Source organism: Bufo bufo, chromosome 3 (assembly GCF_905171765.1).
Source record: "Bufo bufo chromosome 3, aBufBuf1.1, whole genome shotgun sequence".
Taxonomy (NCBI): domain Eukaryota; kingdom Metazoa; phylum Chordata; class Amphibia; order Anura; family Bufonidae; genus Bufo; species Bufo bufo.
The window spans coordinates 450,691,717-450,712,749 of NC_053391.1; the positions used below are offsets into that span (position 1 = coordinate 450,691,717).

At 42.7% G+C, this 21,033-nt stretch overlaps 1 protein-coding gene across 1 annotated transcript; it reads right to left on the reverse strand.

The window, feature by feature from the left end:
• LOC120995733 (probable uridine nucleosidase 1) lies at nt 1–20,713 on the reverse strand. Its single transcript, XM_040425127.1, has 6 exons — nt 20,440–20,713; nt 14,306–14,507; nt 12,550–12,729; nt 10,378–10,489; nt 3,951–4,087; nt 1–359 (listed from the first exon to the last, which is right to left on the reverse strand). Exons 2-6 carry the CDS (start codon nt 14,486–14,488, stop codon nt 51–53), a joined length of 921 nt encoding a protein of 306 aa, XP_040281061.1. The 5' UTR covers nt 14,489–14,507; nt 20,440–20,713; the 3' UTR covers nt 1–50.
• Between the last annotated feature and the right edge of the window lie 320 nt (nt 20,714–21,033).

The window sequence follows — 21,033 nt, forward strand, 5'->3', positions numbered from 1 at the left end:
TTAATTAGGTGAAACATTTATTACTTTTCTCTTAGTCCCTCTGTTACGTCTTATAGAAGAGAATTCCATAGTCGTTCTTTAAATCGGTCTAGATTACATTTCTTCATCAGGAAAACTTTATGCTCCTTCTTCCACTTATCCTCTGTGTCCAAGACCAGCATCCCCCTGGCATACCTCCCATGAAGCTCCACGCTCACGGCACATTTCACATATTCTGTGATGATATTCTCCTCAATTGCTGCAGCCATAGCATATGAGTCATAAGAGACAAAATATTGTTTCTGAGGCCACTTTGCGGTGATCTTCTTCATAAATCTGGCTTTCTCTGTGTCCTGGTTTACCCAGTTTCTAAAATATTCCTGAAAAAAAAGTTATTTGGATACACAGCACATAAGACATTAGAGTCCTTTATATAGTGGTGTAGAGAAGCAAAAGAAGTAAAGCTGATGATAACATCTAGGGATGAGCGAATTTCATATTTTGAAATTCGTTTTCGGTTTGTGTTGTGGTATTTACTGAATTGCGTTATGGATTCCGTTACCACGGACCATAACGCAATTCCATAACGGAATGCCTTTAGAGGCAGTTATTCATTCCATCATAATAGAAGTCTATGGCCTGCATAACGGATCCGTCCGGTTTCCGTTATGCAGGAGTCCTCTTCTACATAACGGAAACCGGACGGATCCGTTATGCAGGCCATAGACTTCTATTATGACAGAATGAATAACTGCCTCTAAAGGCATTCTGTTATGGAATTGCGTTATGGTCCGTGGTAACGGAATCCATAACGCAATTCATTAAATACCACAACACAAACCGAAAACGAATTTCAAAATCTGAAATTCGCTCCTCCCTAGTAACATCACAAGCGGTTTATCTTGAAGATCATGATGACCAACCTTCTAATGCAGTGGTCCAGCATAGCTGCCTTCATTTTAATATTTAAAGTGTGATGTATACAGCTATTCTAAGTAACTTGCAAGATGACTGGGTGCTCTGCCTCACCTACCTTATGCCACGCATGGAAAAAGTTTGGCCAGCTACAGTGGATATAAAAAGTCTACACACTCCTGTTAAAATGTCAGGTTTCTGTGATGTAAAAAATGAGACAAAGATAAATCATTTCAGAACTTTTTCCACCTTTAATGTGACCTATAAACTGTACAACTCAATTGAAAAACAAACTGAAATCTTTTAAGTAGAGGGAAGAAAAAATATTAAAAAAATAATATGGTTGCATAAGTGTGCACACCCTTAAACTAAAACTTTGTTGAAGCACCTTTTGATTTTATGACAGCACTCAGTCTTTTGGGGTATGAGTCTATCAGCATGGCACAAGATTTGCCCACTCTTCTTGGAAAAAACACTCCAAATCTGACAGATTACGAGGGCATCTCCTGTGCACAGCCCTCTTCAGATCACCCCACAGACTTTCAATTGGATTGTATGCTTTGGGTCGTTGTCATGCTGAAAGATGAAGTTCCTCTTCATGTTCAGCTTTCTAGCAGAAGCCTGAAGGTTTTGTGCCAATATTGACTGGTATTTGGAACTGTTCATAATTCCCTCTAGCTTAACTAAGGCCCCAGTTCCAGCTGAAGAAAAACAGTCCCTTGGCATGATGCTGCCACCACCATGCTTCGCTGTGGGTATGGTGTTCTTTTGGTTATGTGCAGTGTTGTTTTTGGGCCAAACATATCTTTTGGAATTATAGCCAAAAAGTTCAACCTTGGTTTCATCAGACCATAGCACCTTTTCCCGCATGCTTTTGGGAGACTTCAGATGTGTTTTTGCAACATGTAGCCTAGCTTGGATATTTTTCTTCGTAAAAAAAAAAAAGGCTTTCGTCTTGCCACTCTACCCCATAGCCCAGACATATGAAGAATACGGGAGATTGTTGTCACATGTACCACACAGCCAGAACTTTCTGCAGCACCTTTAAATGTTGCTGTAGGGCTCTTGGTAGCCTCCCAGACTAGTTTTCTTCTCGTCTTTTCTACTCGTTGTTCCATATTTTCTCCACTTGATGATGACTGTCTTCACTGTGTTCCATGGTATATCTAATTCCTTGGAAATTCTTTTGCACCCTTCTCCTGACTGATACCTTCTAACAATGAGATCCCTCTGATGCTTTGGAAGCTCTCTGTGGACCATGGCTTTTGCTGTGGGATGCGACTAAGAAAATTTCAGGAAAGACCAACTAGAGCAGCTGAACTTTATTTGGGGTTAATCAGAGGCACTTTAAATGATGGCAGGTGTATGCTTGATTCCTATTTAACATGATTTTGAATGTGATTGCTTAATTTTTTTAATATTTTTTTGTTTTCTTCCCTCCACCTAAAAGATTTCAGTTTGTTTTTCAATTGAGTGGTACAGTACTGACATTTTAACAGGGGTGTGTAGACTTTTTCTATCCACTATATATGCTCCAGCAATGGTCTATCCACATTTAGACTGCAAAATAGAATATGCGATCCTGGCCTAACATGCCACTTGAACGTTTCTTCTCAGTAGCCATGGCAGAGGTCATCTTGGTAATTACAGCAGTAATAACCACTCAGCTGTACCTGTAGTAGCATATTTAGGCCCCTTGCAGACTAGCGTGTCCGAATGCGTTGCGGATGCGTTCAGTGAAAACTGTGCGATTTAGAAAACAAAGCCATTTTGTTTTGTTTGCGATCGCGTTCAGTTCAGTTCAAACAACATCTCTTAGCAACGATCCGTGAAAATCGCATTTTTACATGTGACTGAATGCACTCATTTGTAACCTACTGTTGAAAATGTTAATAAAAACTATTGTTCAAAAAAAAAAAAAGAAAATCGCATCCGCACTTGCTTGCGGATGTGATTTTCACGCAGCCCCATTCACTTCTATGCGGCCAGCGTTGTGTGAAAATCGCAGAATATAGAACATGCTGCGATTTTCACACAACGCAAAAGTGATGCGTGAAAACCGCCGTTCATGTACACAGACCCATTGAAATGAATGGGTCAGGATTCAGTGCAGGTGCAATGCATTCACGTCACGCATTGCACCCGGAAAACTCACTCGTGTGAAAGGGGCCTAACACAGGCAGTAACAGTGTATGTATCCTTGGTCCTGGTTGCTGGGGAGGAGTTCCCAACAAGCCACTTTGCCTGGGCATTTTTAATACAGGGTGAGGACCATGACATGAACCTCCTAGCCAGGTGAAAGTTTAACTATGTCTCTGCCACCAATTGGAGTTAAAAGTCTACCTACCAACGTGGTTTTGCCATCATTACGATGTCATGTAAATGTAACCTAAGAGTTGTGTCCAGTGACCCCCTCCATTCTGTAGTAATTACAAGAAAACTCCACAACTTTTTCAGTAGTCAAAACAGGCCCCCATTTTGTCACCACACATCCTCTTACTTATGAAATATAGTCCAAAAGAAAACATAGACAAGGGTTACGTTTTTCTCATCTATTTAACGTATACAAAAACGTAGATGTTAAACGGATGCCTCAGACTGATAACATACCGTGGCTTCTGTTCACCATACAGTTTCATTGTAAAAAAATAAAAAGTATACTTTTTTTTTACTGGACTCTGCAGGATACAAGAACATGGTCTGCTGCGTTTTTGTATCCTTTTTTTTTTTAACATATACGTCAAACGGAGGCATAAAACGTAATGTGAACCCACCCTTATAGATAGATTTGACACCTAGGTAACCATCACTATTTAAACAGTATACATATTTTGTTACAATAAGGACAGTGTAAAAAAAAAAAAAGTGTAGTGTACTATAAGGGAATACAGCCTGACCTGCTTGTGACCGTTTATGACCTGCAAATATAGATAACTGATGAAAAGACAACATTTGCCGCTTTGATCTTACACCATAAGTTGTATTTTCGCCAGTAAGGGGAGGGTGATGATGCAAGGGCTGTTATCACTGAACAAAATCTGCTAAAAAATAAATACCGTAGTAAGGCAGTTCTCCTGAGTGAACTCCAGAGCAGCAATAAACGTAGGACAGGTAAACTCATTTGTCACAATATAGGCAGCCTCCGGATCCAAGTAAAAGTTAAATTCTGCACAAGCTGTTCTGTTCCCTCTGCCTGAAACACAATAAAATTTAGCAATTTCATATAAAATGTTACAAAAACAAAAGATAGAACCTATACACAACTAGATTGTGTAATTATATAAACGGAAAATGCAAATGTGATCGCACACTACATCCAGCACTCTGCCCTCCATGCTGGATGAGACATTGGTTTATATTTTGGCCAAAGCATAGTAAGCCACTCACCGCGTCAAGGTCGTCTCATGAGTGGTCCCTAACTCTTGTTCCTACCTGTTCATGGGCCATGACAGCCACACAAAATCCAGGGAATGCAGGTCAGCATGCAAGCCAAGTACACTTTGCTTGTAACCCCGTCCGGTGCCATTACAGCTTTCATCGGATCCAGGGATGCAAGTACCAACATGCATGCTGAACCCACCATATACTTCTCCTTCTTGTCATGGCCCATGAACAGGTAGGAACAAGAGTTAGGGACCACTCATGAGACGACCTTGACGCGGTGAGTGGCTTACTATGCTTTGGCCAAAATATAAACCAATGTCTCATCCAGCATGGAGGGCAGAGTGCTGGATGTAGTGTGCGATCACATTTGCATTTTCCGTTTATATATGTATTTCGCCATAGTGATCTGCACCTACAGGCAGGTTGTGCTGACCCAACCCCTTAAGATTGTGTAATTAGTTACTCTCATCCCTCTAAAAGAAATGTATCATCAGAAAATGAGCTATTGTTTAAGGGCTATGGCTTTCTAAATGCAAGATTAAAGAGGCTCTGCCGTTTTTTTAAACTGATGATCTATCCTCTGGATAGATCATCAGCATCTGATCAGTGGGGGTCTGACACCCGGGACCCCTGCCAATCAGCTGTTTGAGAAGGCAGCGGCGCTCCAGTAGTGCCGCAGCCTTCTCACTGTTTACCGCAGGCCCAGTGACGTCACGACTAGTATCAATGGCCAGGGCGGGGCTAAGCTCAGTTTACTTTAATGGAGCTTAGCCCTGCCCAACCCAGTGATACTAGTCGTGACGTCAGTGGGCCTGCGGTAAACAGCGAGAAGGCAGCAGCACTACTGCCAGCGCCTCTGCCTTCTCAAACAGCTGATTGGCAGGGGTCCCGGGTGTCGGACCCCCACTGATCAGATGCTGATGATCTATCCATTTAGAATGCTCAGTCTACATGTGGAGGGGGGAGATCACAGGTAGCATTATAGAGGTTTTCAGATAGTTTAACCAAAGTAGGTCATCATTCAGTATCTGATTGGTGGGGTTCTGACTCCCGACACCCCTGCCGATCAGCTGTTAGAAGAGGTCACAGCTCTCCAGAGAGAACTGCATCCTCTTCCAAGGCCAGCGATGTCACTGTCATTGGCCACATGGCCTAGGCTCAGCTCAGTCCCATTCAAGTGAATGGGCCTGGACTGCAATACCAAGCACAGATGCTATACAATGCACAGTGATGTGCTTGCTAAGCTGTGAGGAGGCTGCAGCACTCACCGAAGAGCTGTGACATATTCAAACTGATCGGTGAGTGTGTCGGGAGTTGGAACCCAAAATAAGCATAAGAGATGGCACTCACTGATATTGTCCAAAAATGTCTTTATTCCTCACATGTAGTAAATGGCAGAAGGTTACAGGACACCACACAGGGGCGGTAAACGGCAAAAAATATGGAACGGTCCACGAATTTGCAAGGATGACATGCAAATTTGTGAAGCGGTCCATATTTTTTGCCACTTCCTGCTTATGTGTGGTGTCCTGTAACCTTCTGCCATTTACTGAATGTGAGGAATATAGACATTTTTGGACAATATCGGTGAGTACCATCTCTTATTTTGGGACTATATGTGGACTATTTGGGGGATAGAGCACCACCGCAGGTCCGAGTAGGCCTATATCCACTACGCACCACTCCTGTTTCATGGATATTTTTGCCCTGGTGTAAAGCAGTGCCATCCATGATTACTCTACATGTTACTGATATATGGCAGGGGTGCCAAGTGTCAGACCCTCACCCATCAGATACTGATGACCAATTCTGGGGATAGACCATCAATATTAATCTCCCAGAAAACCCCTTTAATGTAGATAAAGCTACTGCAGAACCTGCATGGTGAGGGGTAGAGAAAACACAGAGAAACAATCAGAATTAGTATAGGGAACCTACAGCAGAATCTACAGAGGAATGAGGAAGAGATCCTTTGTGTCAAGTCAGCAGTTCTTCTGTATGGAGGAGGGGGAGATCCTTCACATGAGGTACAGGAGGTAAAGACAATACAGGAATGAAGCATCATGGACATCAAGCCTGTATTTCTACATGACAAAAGTCAGAAAGAGGAGGGGGTCTTAAAAATGAATGAAGACTAATTATAGGCTGAGACTTCCTGTTCTGTACAGATCACTTTTCATCAGTAATCTCATTGTCATCACAGGTAGTATTACAATGACTCAATCTATCTATCCAAGCCTATCTATCTATCTTATCTGTCTAGTTATCTTATCTGTCTAGTTATCTTATCTATCTATCCAATCAATCTATTCTATCCTATCTTGTCTGTCTATTTATCTCCAGACTGAAGGTTCCCATGGCCCATATGGCTGCTGTTAACCACAGCTCTGACGAGATGGCTACCTCTATAATCATGTACAGAAAACTACAGTAAATGTAAAAGCGTATAATCAAATAATAAAAACAGTTAAAGGGTTTCTGTCATCTGAAAAATGGGAATTAAGCTGGCAGAGACTAGCGATGTGCTAATGTCAGCTGAACATAACTATATTAGTGCCATCTCACTGCCTAAAGCCGTTATTGAGAAAAACTAACATTTATAATATGCTAATTAGCCTCTAGGAGCAGGAAGGGGGGGGATTGCACCTCGCTCCTAGAGGCTCTGTTCTCCTACCTCTTTTCACACCCTTCTTCTCTTGATTGACAGGGCCAGGCAGCGCTGCTCTCCTCCCGCCAGCCGTGTCTGCAGTGTAAATCTGGCGCCGTTCAGTATTCAGCGCAGGCGCAGTGAGGAAGCCAGCAGCCACGGAGTGTCCTTCCCTCACTGCGCCTGCGCTGAATACTGAACGGCACGAGATTTACACTGCAGACACGGCCGGCGGGAGGAGAGCAGCGCTGCCTGGCCCTGTCAATCAAGAGAAGGGCGTAAAAAGAGGTGGCCAAACGGAGCCTCTAGTAGCAGGTGCAACGCTTCCCCCCCCCCTGCTCCTAGAGGCTAATTAGCATTTAATAAATGTTTGTCTTTCTAAATAACGGCGACACAGTGACATGGGACTAATATAGTTATGTTCAGCTGACATTAGCACATCGCTAATCTCTGCCAGCTTCATACCCATTTTTCAGGTGACAGAAACCCTTTAAAACAATGGGTTATACAGTCCCTTTAAACATATATACAGTCAGGTCCATAAATATTGGGACATCAACACAATTCTTACATTTTTGGCTCTATACACCACCACAATGGATTTGAAATGAAATGAACAAGATGTGCTTTAACTGCAGACTGTCAGGTTTAAGGCTACTTTCACACTTGCGTTGTTCTTTTCCGGCATAGAGTTCCGTCACAGGGGCTCTATACCGGAAAAGAACTGATCAGGTATGTCCCCATGCATTCTGAATGGAGAGTAATCCGTTCAGTTTGCATCAGTATGTCTTCAGTTCAGTCGTTTTGACTGATCAGGCAAAAGAGAAAACCGTAGCATGCTACGGTTTTATCTCCGGCTAAAAAAACTGAAGACTTGCCTGAATGCCGGATCAGGCATTTTTTCCCATAGGAATGTATTAGTGCCGGATCCGGCATTCAGAATACCGGAATGCCGGATCCGTCCTTCCGGTATGCGCATGCGCAGACTGAAAAAAAAGGTGAAAAAATAAATGCCGGATCCGTTTTTGCCGGATGACACCGGAAAGACGGATCCGGCATTTCAATGCATTTTTTCGACTGATCAGGCATTTTTAAGACTGATCAGGATCCTGATCAGTCTTACTAATGCCATCAGTTAGCATACATTTTGCCTGATCCGGCAGGCAGTTCCGGCGACGGAACTGCTTGCCGGATCTCTCTGCCGCAAGTGTGAAAGTAGCCTAAGTTGAGGGTATTTACATCCAAATCAGGTGAACGGTGTAGGAATTACAACAGTTTGCATATGTGACTCCCACTTGTCAAGGGACCAAAAGTAATGGGACAATTGGCTTCTCAGCTGTTCCATGGCCAGGTGTGTGTTATTCCCTCATTATCCCAATTACAATGAGCAGATTAAAGGTCCAGAGTTCATTTCAAGTGTGCTATTTGCATTTGGAATCTGTTGCTGTCAACTCTCAAGATGAGATCCAAAGAGCTGTCACTATCAGTGAAGCAAGCCATCATTAGGCTGAAAAAACAAAACAAACCCATCAGAGAGATAGCAAAAACATTAGGCGTGGCCAAAACAACTGTTTGGAACATTTTTAAAAAGAAGGAACGCATCGGTGAGCTCAGCAACACCAAAAGACCCAGAAGACTACAGAAAACAACTGTGGTGGAGGACCGAAGAATTCTTTCATTGGTGAAGAAAACACCCTTCACAACAGTTGGCCAGATCAAAAACACTTTCCAGGAGGTGGGTGTATGTGTGTCAAAGTCAACAATCAAGAGAAGACTTCACCAGAGTGAATACAGAGGGTTCACCACAAGATGTAAACCATTGGTGAGCCTCAAAAACAGGAAGGCCAGATTAGAGTTTGCCAAACCAAATCTAAAAAAGCCTTCACAGTTCTGGAACAACATCCTATGGACAGATGAGACCAAGATCAACTTGTACCAGAGTGATGGGAAGAGAAGAGTATGGAGAAGGAAAGGAACTGCTCATGATCCCAAGCATACCACCTCATCAGTGAAGCATGGTGGTGGTAGTGTCATGGCGTGGGCATGGATGGCCAATGGAACTGGTTCTCTTGTATTTATTGATGATGTTACTGCTGACAAAAGCAACAGGATGAATTCTGAAGTGTTTCGGACAATATTATCTGCTCATATTCAGCCAAATGCTTCAGAACTCATTGGACAGCGCTTCACAGTGCAGATGGACAATGACCCAAAGCATACTGCAAAAGCAACCAAAGAGTTTTTAAGGGAAAGAAGTGGAATGTTATGCAATGGCCAAGTCAATCACCTGACCTGAATCCAATTGAGCATGCATTTCACTTGCTGAAGACAAAACTGAAGGGAAAATGCCCCAAGAACAAGCCGGAACTGAAGACAGTTGCAGTAGAGGCCTGGCAGAGCATCACCAGGGATGAAACCCAGCGTCTGGTGATGTCTATGCATTCCAGACTTCAGGCTGTAATTGACTGGAAAGGATTTGCAACCAAGTATTAAAAAGTGAAAGTTTGATTTATGATTATTATGATGTTCCATTACTTTTGGTTCCTTAACAAGTGGGAGGCACATATGCAAACTGCTGTAATTCCTACACCGTTCACCTGATTTGGATGTAAATACCCTCAAATTAAAGCGGACAGTCTGCAGTTAAAGCACATCTAGTTTGTTTTATTTCATATCCATTGTGGTGGTGTATAGAGCCAAAAATGTTAGAATTGTGTTGATGTCCCAATATTTATAGACCTGACTGTATTTTTTTTCTTTTTTCTTTTTTCATGTTATTATCCTGAAATCTTGCAGTGTTCACATTGACCACCGGGATCCATACAAATGAGATTCATAACCTAAACAAAGTCCATAATCCTCTTCACCAAACCATGTTCCATGCACGGATATGTACACACTACTTGGAAGGATTTTGTGGATTTCCTATAAAGCTTGGATTCTTGTATTTCTGATGGAATCTTTTCTTATTGAACTAAGTCTCCTAGACCCATCTGCATAAGGCCTAAGACTGGGTTCAATATAGCAAGTTTTAAAACTTTTTTTTGTAGAGTTTTTAGGTTTACAGTTTTAATTTCATTGCTTAGCATTCTGTATTTTGTTACTATATTACTATGTTTATGTATAATAAGGTATAATAATTTTTATCCATATATTATGAGGTTCTGGCAAGAAAAGTTGTTTTGCAGACAAAAAAAAGGGTATCGTACACAGATGACAATAATAATTTTCATAATCCATCACCTACATACATTATGTTCAATACGTTTTTAGTGATCCTACTTCCATTGACATTTGCATCGTCACTTCCTGTTATAATGGGAGTCACAATGCAGTGCTATTCCTTTTGTCAAATATGACAGATTTTGCATAACATTTGTCTTAAGTTTGCAGCACATGATTGAATATATAATAATGACTAAAGATAATTTATAAGTCAATGAGTCCATTACCTTCCATGTTTCCTCCCATTATACACAGTTTATTTAGCTTTTTGGGAAGACATGGATCAATCTTGACTGCCAGGGCCAGATTAGTCAAGGGTCCCAAGGCCACCAGGTTTATCTTGATTTGGTATGGGGAAAAAAAAATAATGAAGAATTACATTCACATAATGTGTCAACCACAGAGCATTAAGAGTGTCAATCCAGCCTTACACAATGTAATTTATTGTCGGAGCAGAAGAAGACTGGCTATTATTGAATGACCTGATGAACCTTCATTGAGACAATGAGATGAACATGTTTGTGTTTAAAGGGAACCTGTCACCGGGATTTTGGGTACAGAGCTGAGGACATGGGTTGCTAGATGGCCGCTAGCACATCCGCAATACCCAGTCCCCATAGCTCTGTGTGCTTTTATTGTGTAAAAACATTGATTTGATACATATGCAAATTACCATAAAAGAGTCATATCTTACTTGTGTGACCAGAGAAGAGTCATATTTTCAAGCTCTGACTCATCTCAGGTTAATTTGCATATGTATCAAATTGGTTTTTATACACAATAAAAGCACACAGAGCTATGGGGACTGGGTATTGCGGATATGCTAGTGGCCATCTAGCAACCCATGTCCTCAGCTCTATACCCAAAATCACGGTGACAGGTTCCCTTTAAGACAGAGTAACCTGAATATTTCACTAATTGGTTTTCCAACATATTCTAAATCAGCTCATCTCTTATCTTATTTCAAGTTGTAAATAAATGCCTGAGATATTTGGAACCTAAGTTACATATAATACATCAGATGGACTCATAAAACAAGATAAACTTCCCTTAATGGGGTTGTATCACGAAACATATTCAACATTTTTCAAACCAGCACCTGGATCTGAACACTTTTGTAATTGCATGTAATCAGACATTTAATATAGCCAGCAAGCTATTCAATAAAATGTATCTGTATAGCGCCACCTGCTGCCTGCTGTTTTCCTTATTTTTTGTCTGTCTCACTGAGCTGGTCGAACGTGCTCTATTTAAATCTTCAATTGCCACCAGCCATATAGAAACTGTGGTAGTTACAGGGAGAGAGCAGCAGCAGGAAGGACATGCCCCCTGAGCACTGAAAAGGAGAGCAGCAGCAGAAAGGACATGCCCCCTGAGCACTGTTAAGGAGAGCAGCAGCAGAAAGGACATGCCCCCTGAGCACTGATAAGGAGAGCAGCAGCAGAAAGGACATGCCCCCTGAGCACTGATAAGGAGAGCAGCAGCAGAAAGGACATGCCCCCTGAGCACTGATAAGGAGAGCAGAAGCAGAAAGGACATGCCCCCTGAGCACTGATAAGGAGAGCAGCAGCAGAAAGGACATGCCCCCTGAGCACTGATAAGGAGAGCAGCAGAAAGGACATGCCCCCTGAGCACTGATAAGGAGGGCAGCAGCAGAAAGGACATGCCCTCTGAGCACTGATAAGGAGAGCAGCAGCAGAAAGGACATGCCCCCTGAGCACTGATAAGGAGAGCAGCAGCAGAAAGGACATGCCCCCTGAGCACTGATAAGGAGAGCAGCAGAAAGGACATGCCCCCTGAGCACTGATAAGGAGGGCAGCAGCAGAAAGGACATGCCCCCTGAGCACTGATAAAGAGAGCAGCAGCAGAAAGGACATGCTCCCAGAGCACTGATAAGGACACGCTCCCTGAGCTGCCAGGCTGAAAATAATCTAGCAGAGCAATTGGAGCAATGAATGGGGAGATCTCTGGATCCATGTGAGATACAGGGCTGGTTCTAGTTCTGTTACAAAGAGGTTGTCATGTACTATATGAGGTCTGATTTTCATCTTTTACATCAATCATGGGATAACCTCTTTAAGAGACTTATAATTTAAAGGGGTTCTCCAGGAATTATGGATTTTTATTTCATGCCTGCAGCCTGCCTCTCTGATCCGAAGATTCATACTTAACCAAGAGTTGTTGTTTTTACAGATGAAATGTCAAATGAATGTGTTTCACCTGTAAAAACCACAACTTCATGAAAAGTGCATCATGGCTTTTCAGATACCTGGTTAACTGCACTTCAACCACTGCGTGTGAACTTGCCCTTAGTGACAACCCCTCTTATGGTGAACCGTACTATTTTGACTAACACACGCACACACTTTACATCCACAGTTTTGTATAATCTTACTTACTTGACCCTCATACTGATTAACGATCCTTATGAGGGCATGTACAGCATCTTCCTTCTGTAAGTGTTCCAGTCCCGGGCTGTTTGGATCATCTGCATCTCCCAAACCATCGCCTCCAAAATGGGTAAACTGGGGATTAACTTCTGCCAAAATTGAATTAGATGCACCACGAAACACTGGGATCTGATAATTCATCAAACAGATAATACATTAATATTCTTCCAAAACTGTACAAACATCTTTGTTTCCCAGTCTGCCCTTCCCGCCCAGTATTTCTGTAATCCTCTTCCCTGTACCATAAACACAATGCGGCTACTTTCACACTAGCGTTTGTGACATCCGTTCAGGGCTCTCAAAATGGATCAGTTTTGCCCTAATGCATTCTGAATGGAAAAGGATCCGCTCAGAACGCATCAGTTTGGCTCCGTTCAGTCACTATTCCTGCAGTGTTTTGATGTCCGCCTAACGAAGCGGAGCCAAACTGATCCTGGCACACAATGTAAGTCAATGGGGACGGATCCGTTTTCTCTGACACAATAGAAGACATAGTCCAATCGGAACCGTTCATGACGGATGCATGCGGTTGTATTATTGTAACAGAAGCGTTTTTGCAGATCCATGGCGGATCCGCAAAAAACGCTAATGTGAAAGAAGCCTAAGTCAAAATGTTGTGTTCTGTTCTTTGTGAAGAAAAATCTTAGTTTCAAATATGCAAGGAAAACTATTAGACAATGATAAAGCCCATGTAACCTGGTGGCGCACACAGCGTGTTTCAGAAAAATGCCATGTTTTTCAGCTTTTTTAAGCATTTTCGTGTGGCTAGGAAACAATAAAGTCTATTTGAAATGCACTGCAAACAGTGACATTTTCAGGTCAGTCATGTTTATTTTTTTTTAAGTATAGCATATGATGTAGGTATAGCATATTTTCTGATGTTTTTCGTACAGGCCTTAAAGAACACACAAAAAAAAAAATTCATGTAGAAAAATGTAACAACATAACAAAATTACCAAAAACACTTGTAAAAGGGCTATGAAAAACACTTCAAATTCATGTTTTATTTTTTTAACGTGTTTGAAAATGCTGGCAAAAAGTGCATACACGTTTTTTTTTTTAATAAGGGTATTTCTTCAGCATGTTATCGGTGTTTGCAGTTATACACCTCCTGTGGGATGAACTTCTGCGCCTGTATCCCTGCAGGAGCAGTTCACCATCATCATGGAGACCTTGGACCTTAGCACAAATAAAACTATTAAAGGAGTATTTTGATTGGTTGCCATTGGACCGGGTGTCCCAGTGATAACACTGACAGAGTACAGGAACGGGAATTACTCTCATGGGAACACAGATGCAGAAGCCTGTTATAACCTGGAGTAACTGATGGATAGTCTACACTTTTTTTTGCTGATGAGTCTAAGGCTACGTCTACACGACGACATTTGTCGCGCGACAATTTTTATAATGGCAGTCTATGGTGTCGCACTGCAACATGCGACATGCTGCGACTGCGATGCAACAGTCGCAGAAAATCCATTCGAGATGGATTTTTCTGCGACTGTTGCGTCGCAGTCGCGGCATGTTGCAGTGCGACACCGTAGACTGCCATTATAAAAATTGTCGCGCGTCATTAGTGCAACAAAATGTTGCGCTACAAATGTTGCAGTGTAGTTGTGCCCTATCTGTCGCGCAACAAATGTCGCCGTGTAGACGTAGCCTAATGGAAAATAAAAGTCCAGCAAACTCCCAAATCTATTATTACCTCCATTCTGTTACACACTTGAAGGACCCTCAGGACATTCTTACAGACACGATCAACAGTTGTGTTCCCGAAGCAGCATGTTATTCCTAGGACTTCAACCTCTGGTGCTGCCAGAGCCATCATCATAGCTTGAGCATCATCCACCCCACAGTCCACGTCCACTAGCAGCAGCTTCTTTGCCATTCTTCTGTAAAAAGTACTATATCACATAACAGGTTTATTTGACACGCCATTCTAAGCGGTGCAGCCGCATGCTACATATCTGCAGGTATAAATGACTCATGCTGTACACTGTGCCAACAGCAAAGGTCAACTTAGGTGGAACACTGCTCTACAAGAACTGCTGCTACAATGGTAGGAAGACCATGTGCTGCTCTTACTGCCATTGGCTTTAGTAAGTGAAATATAGACTTCAAAAGAGCGATTAGAAAATATTTAGAACTATATAACGCAGGGTCTAGTCTTGGGTAATAAATCACTATGGAACTTTCTTATATTTCCTTGCTGTCAGTGAATCAAAAACATTCAGTGGCTAAGGGTACTTTTACACTTGCGGCAGAGGATTCCGGAAGGCAGTTCCGTCGCAGGCATTTCGGACGCAAACGGATGCATTTGTGAGACGGATCCCGATGCAGATCCTTCTGACAGATGCATTGCAATAACGAATCCGTCTTTCCGGTTGTCATCCGGAAAAACGGATCCGGTATTTATTTTTTTCTCATTTTTAAAGGTCTGCGCACGCGCAGATCGGGAAACCGGATCCGGTTTTCCGGAACACTTAATACCGCATCCGGCATTAATACATTTCAATGGAAATTAATGCCGGATCCAGCATTCCGGCAAGTGTTCAGGATTTTTGGGCGGAGAGAAAACTGCAGGATGCTGCGGTATTTTCTCCGGACAAAATACGTAAGAGGGACTGAACCGATGCATCCTGATGCATACTGAACGGAATGCTCTCCATTCAGAATGCATTGGGATAAAACTGATCAGTTTTTTCCGGTATTGAGCCCCTGTGACAGAACTCAATACCGGAAAAGAAAAACGCTAGTGTGAAAGTACCTTAAAATATTTTACCTATTCTTGCCCATACAGCTAAGATGGGCTACTATTGTCTCAGATAAGAACCAGTTGGCCCATCTAGTCTGCCCAATATACTAAATACTATGGATAGCCCCTGGCCCTATCTTATATGAAGGATGGCCTTATGCCTATCCCATGCATGCTTAAACTCCTTCACTGTATTTGCAGCTGCCACTTCTGCAGGAAGGCTATTCCATGCATCCACTACTCTCAGTAAAGTAATACTTCCTGATATTACTTTTAACCCTTTGCCCCTCTAATTTAAAACTATGTCCTCTTGTAATCACCTGCGGTCTTAAATATAAACGGTACACTCCCGCAATTACATAATACCACAATAAAGAAAAAGAGTGCGTAACACACCGGTATGAGAAAATACAAATCAATTTTATTCAATATCCATAAAAGACATACATGATACATATTATAAGACAATAAATAAGCAGGGACAGCCACAATCCTGCATCACACTGCTACCTGCCCCATCAGATGGATGGACGTAATGGAATCTCCATGTGTATAATATATAAATGGTCAATTATCCCCATGGATATAGTGCCGGATGAATGGAGAATCTACAGCAAGGGTGTGCTAGCCTCAATAAACCGGTGTGCATAAATACCAAAGTTGCAGACACAAGGTCCAAAACTACTAGGTAAAGCAAGTGTATAGGGCTACATACCAACAGAGCTGGGACAGGTACCAGGGCAATGGCGCTCCTCAACGCGCGTTTCGCGTATAGTTTGCTTCCTCAGGAGGAGTTAAAGACCAGGGAGGGAGAGAACACTAATAAGGCGCCGTCAGCCAATCCTGTGTCTATTCTAGCGTCATGTGATTCTCTGTGAAATTCCATGTCATCACGGCGGCGCATGACCAATCAGCGTCTGCGACGTCATATTACTTCCGCCCTTCCTCTGAGGCCAGTGGGGGAGAGGGCGGTCGCACATTCAATGATGCCGATCGCCATCGCCACCACCGCCCTGCACAAGAGAGAGAGGGCGGAAGGAGACGCCCGGACCCAATGGTCATGCACACGGATGTCACGAAGTATAGGAAATCAATGAAACTCAATCAAGAGTAGGTATGGATCTAGTCATACTGTATACATAAATATAATATTTTATACATAGATACGTGGAGGTCCCATAATTTGCGCATGATAAAGTGAACATTCTAATTGAAACATAGTGTTATTCTCATAAGTGTACAAACAGTACAGTGATCATGACATTACATCATACAATCAATAATTCATTCGACATGATTACATAAAAAATAATAAGTAAATACCCGTGGTAACCACAGTGTTTGTTCAGATGTGACAAGATTATGGAAGATAACATACCCTCCATAAATGCATATACATAAGTGAATATACAATAATTAAAGTGCAAAGTGCAATAGTGCTGTGATACCATTAGAATTATACATGGCATTACAGCACAAAGCTGTAATGCCATGTCGAATGAATTATTGATTGTATGATGTAATGTCATGATCACTGTACTGTTTGTACACTTATGAGAATAACACTATGTTTCAATTAGAATGTTCACTTTATCATGCGCAAATTATGGGACCTCCACGTATCTATGTATAAAATATTATATTTATGTATACAGTATGACTAGATCCATACCTACTCTTGATTGAGTTTCATCGATTCCTTTTACTTCGTGACATCCGTGTGCATGACCATTGGGTCCGGGCGTCTCCTTCCGCCCTCTCTCTCTTGTGCAGGGCGGTGGTGGCGATTGCGATCGGCATCATAGAATGTGCGACCGCCCTCTCCCCCACTGGCCTCAGAGGAAGGGCGGAAATAATATGACGTCGCGGACGCTGATTGGTCATGCGCCGCCGTAATGACATGGAATTTCACAGAGAATCACATGACGCTAGAATAGACACAGGATTGGCTGACGGCGCCTTATTAGTGTTCTCTCCCTCCCTGGTCTTTAACTCCTCCTGAGGAAGCAAACTATACGCGAAACGCGCGTTGAGGAGCGCCATTGCCCTGGTACCTGTCCCAGCTCTGTTGGTATGTAGCCCTATACACTTGCTTTACCTAGTAGTTTTGGACCTTGTGTCTGCAACTTTGGTATTTATGCACACCGGTTTATTGAGGCTAGCACACCCTTGCTGTAGATTCTCCATTCATCCGGCACTATATCCATGGGGATAATTGACCATTTATATATTATACACATGGAGATTCCATTACGTCCATCCATCTGATGGGGCAGGTAGCAGTGTGATGCAGGATTGTGGCTGTCCCTGCTTATTTATTGTCTTATAATATGTATCATGTATGTCTTTTATGGATATTGAATAAAATTGATTTGTATTTTCTCATACCGGTGTGTTACGCACTCTTTTTCTTTATTGTGGTATTATGTCCTCTTGTAGCAGTTTCTCTTCTTTTAGAAAAACTGCTACAAGAGGACATAGTTTTAACTACGCTTTTTTTTTTTACCCATGGCAAAGGTTCAGATTGCCCACATCTGAAACATGCTATTTCCAACGCCAACTAATGTAACATAACTTTTTTCCATGGTTTTATTTAAAAGGGGTATCCGATCATTTGTCACTAATGACCTATCCATTAGATACATTATCAGCATCTGATCAGTAAGGGGGGGTCTGACACCTAAAACCCCCCCAATCAGCGGCTTGAGAAGGCCTGGGGCTACTGTGAGTGCCGCTGCCTTCTCACTGCTTACCCTAGACCAGCTGAGCCCCATTCATTTGTTGCTGGAAACATATTGAAAAGCAAACAATTTGTGCTACAAAACCAAAGAAGATGCAACTTTTCTAAATAAAATTGTTGTATGGCCCCACACAAAGCTGACAAACAAAACTACGCCATCCCTGGAATCAAGTGACTTTCTTTTGACAAATTCCTACTTCAAAAAAATACACATACACAGCGCCCACCTGACGCTGCCATACACAGCACCCCCCTGACGCTGCCATACACAGCGCCCACCTGACGCTGCCATACACAGCGCCCACCTGACGCTGCCATACACAGCGCCCACCTGACGCTGCAATACACAGCGCCCACCTGACGCTGCCATACACTGCGCCCACCTGACGCTACTATATACATATTACATACACAGCTCTACCACATGCCCATTACACAGTTTACTATATACACATTGCACACACAGCTCTGCTACATGTCCATTACACAGATAGAACTACTGTGTGCACATTACACACAGAAAACTGTACAATAGACTGGTTACACTGACATAGTCCTGCTTTATACACACCCTCCATACATAAAGTACCTCTGCATTCTCCACCATCACAGTCCTACACAGGAGCCTGTGTTCCCCTAACTCCTCCCACACACATGGCTGATCACATGACTGTGACATCACCACAGGTCCTGTAACCACAATGAAGTCTGGAGCTGCTCCTGGTGAGAGACAGTGATGGGAAGTTCAAATCTTTTAAGTGAATCGGTTCATTTGAATCAGTTCATTGAAAAGAACAGATTCATGAATCAAATCTTCGATTCACTTGCTGAGTCGGCTGACAAGCAAGTGAACTGAAGCTCAGGAGTTAAAAAAATAAATAAAAACAAGCATCCAGGGGGCGGGGAAAACTCAGGACTGGGGGGGGGGGGGGAAGGGTAATTAATATAATTAAAATGAAAAAGACACAAATGCAATAGCACTCTGCAACCAGCATTCTGCCCTGCCTCTATGCTGGATGAGGCATTGGTGTACATTTTGGCCAAAGCGTAATAAGCCACTCACCACGTCAAGGTCGCCTCTATGGAGTGGTCCCTAACACTAGTTCCTACCTGTTTGTGGGCCATGACAGCCACACAAAGTCCAGGGAATGCAGGTGCAGCATGCACGCCAAGCACACTCTGCTTTTAACCCTGTCCGGTGCCATTACAGCTTTCATCGGATCCAGGATAAAAGCAGAGTGTGCTTGGCGTGCATGCTGCACCTGCATTCCCTGGACTTTGTGTGGCTGTCATGGCCCATAAACAGGTAGGAACTAGTGTTAGGGACCACTCCATAGAGGCGACCTTGACGTGGTGAGTGGCTTATTACGCTTTGGCCAAAATGTACACCAATGCCTCATCCAGCATAGACTCAGGGCAGAATGCTGGTTGCAGAGTGCTATTACATTTGTGTCTTTTTCTTTGTATATGTATTTCGCCATAGCGATGTGCACCTGCATATAGGGTTGTGCTGATTGAATCCCCCACAATATAACATTGGTGCAACAAAATGTCGTGTGACATGTCATCGTGTAGTCCTAGCCTAACAGCCTGGACATGCTGGGAGTTGTCTTCTCTTGTTCTCCCTCTCTGAATTGTCCTCTGATATCCTGTAATAACAGCCTGGACATGCTGGGAGTTATATTACTCTCCTCTTATACTCCCACTCTGAACTGTCCTCTGACATCCCATAAAAATGGCTTGGACATGCTGGGAGTTGTAGTCCTCTCCTCTTATACCCCCTCCCTGAAATATCCTCTGACATCCCATAAAAACGGCTTGGACATGCTGGGAGTTGTAGTCCTCTCTTCTTATACCCCCTCCCTGAAATATCCTCTGACATCTCATAATAATGGTTTGGACATGCTAGGAGATCTAGTCCTCTCCTCATATCTGCTCCCTAAAATGTCCTCTGATATCCAATAATAACAACCTGAAAATGATGGAAGTTGTAGTTTTCTCCTCTAGTGGTGACTCTAGGAACAATATATAGGGGAGGGGGGCACATAAGATACCACAGTCAAAAATGGGGGGGCACTAATAATTTTCACCACTTAATCATACTACTGAAAAAATAAATAAATAAATAAATATATATTAATAAGATTACAAAATATGAGAGTATTGCAGTATGCAGGGATACCTTTTTATTGTACTAACCTAATACTTAAAGAGGACCTTTCACTTGTAAAAACGGAGCGGCGCCCGGGGATAATAGTAAGTGCAGTGAGATCCCCGGGCGCCGCTCTACATGGCAGCATACTTAGTTCACATAGTTTTTACAAGTGAAAGGTCCTCTTTAAAAAGACAAGCTTTCAAGAGTTTTCCTTTCTTCCTCGGTATTGCTTCAGACCTGAGAGAGAGAAACACTGTCAAACTTTTCTTTATAGTTTAAAGCAGTTTCAGCAAACACCAGGGCTGTGTAAATAATCCCATATGTTAAACATGTCCCTAAAGAAGACCAATGAACAGACGCTTACAGGCTTATTCACAAAACAATCTATCTTCGACAACATAACTGAATAGAAAAGTGAGCTGAATTAGAGAATTTTTTTTCAAATCAGCTACGTTGTCCTATGTTGTTCACTTCTCCTGACTTCTCCAAACTCTTCACCCTTTTGTGAAATAACCCTGTGGTTGTTGAGGCGGTCAGGGGTGTGTGTAACTCTGGGTGCGCTGGTCAGGGGTGCATGTAACGCAGGGGGCGCTGGTCAGGGGTGCATGTAACGAAGGGTGCGCTGGTCAGGGGTGCATGTAACGCAGGGGGCGCTGGTCAGGGGTGCATGTAACGAAGGGTGCGCTGGTCAGGGGTGCATGTAACGAAGGGTGTGCTGGTCAGGGGTGCATCGCAGATAGAAAAGGTACTTACAGTTCTGATGTGCTCTGTCCTCATGGCTTC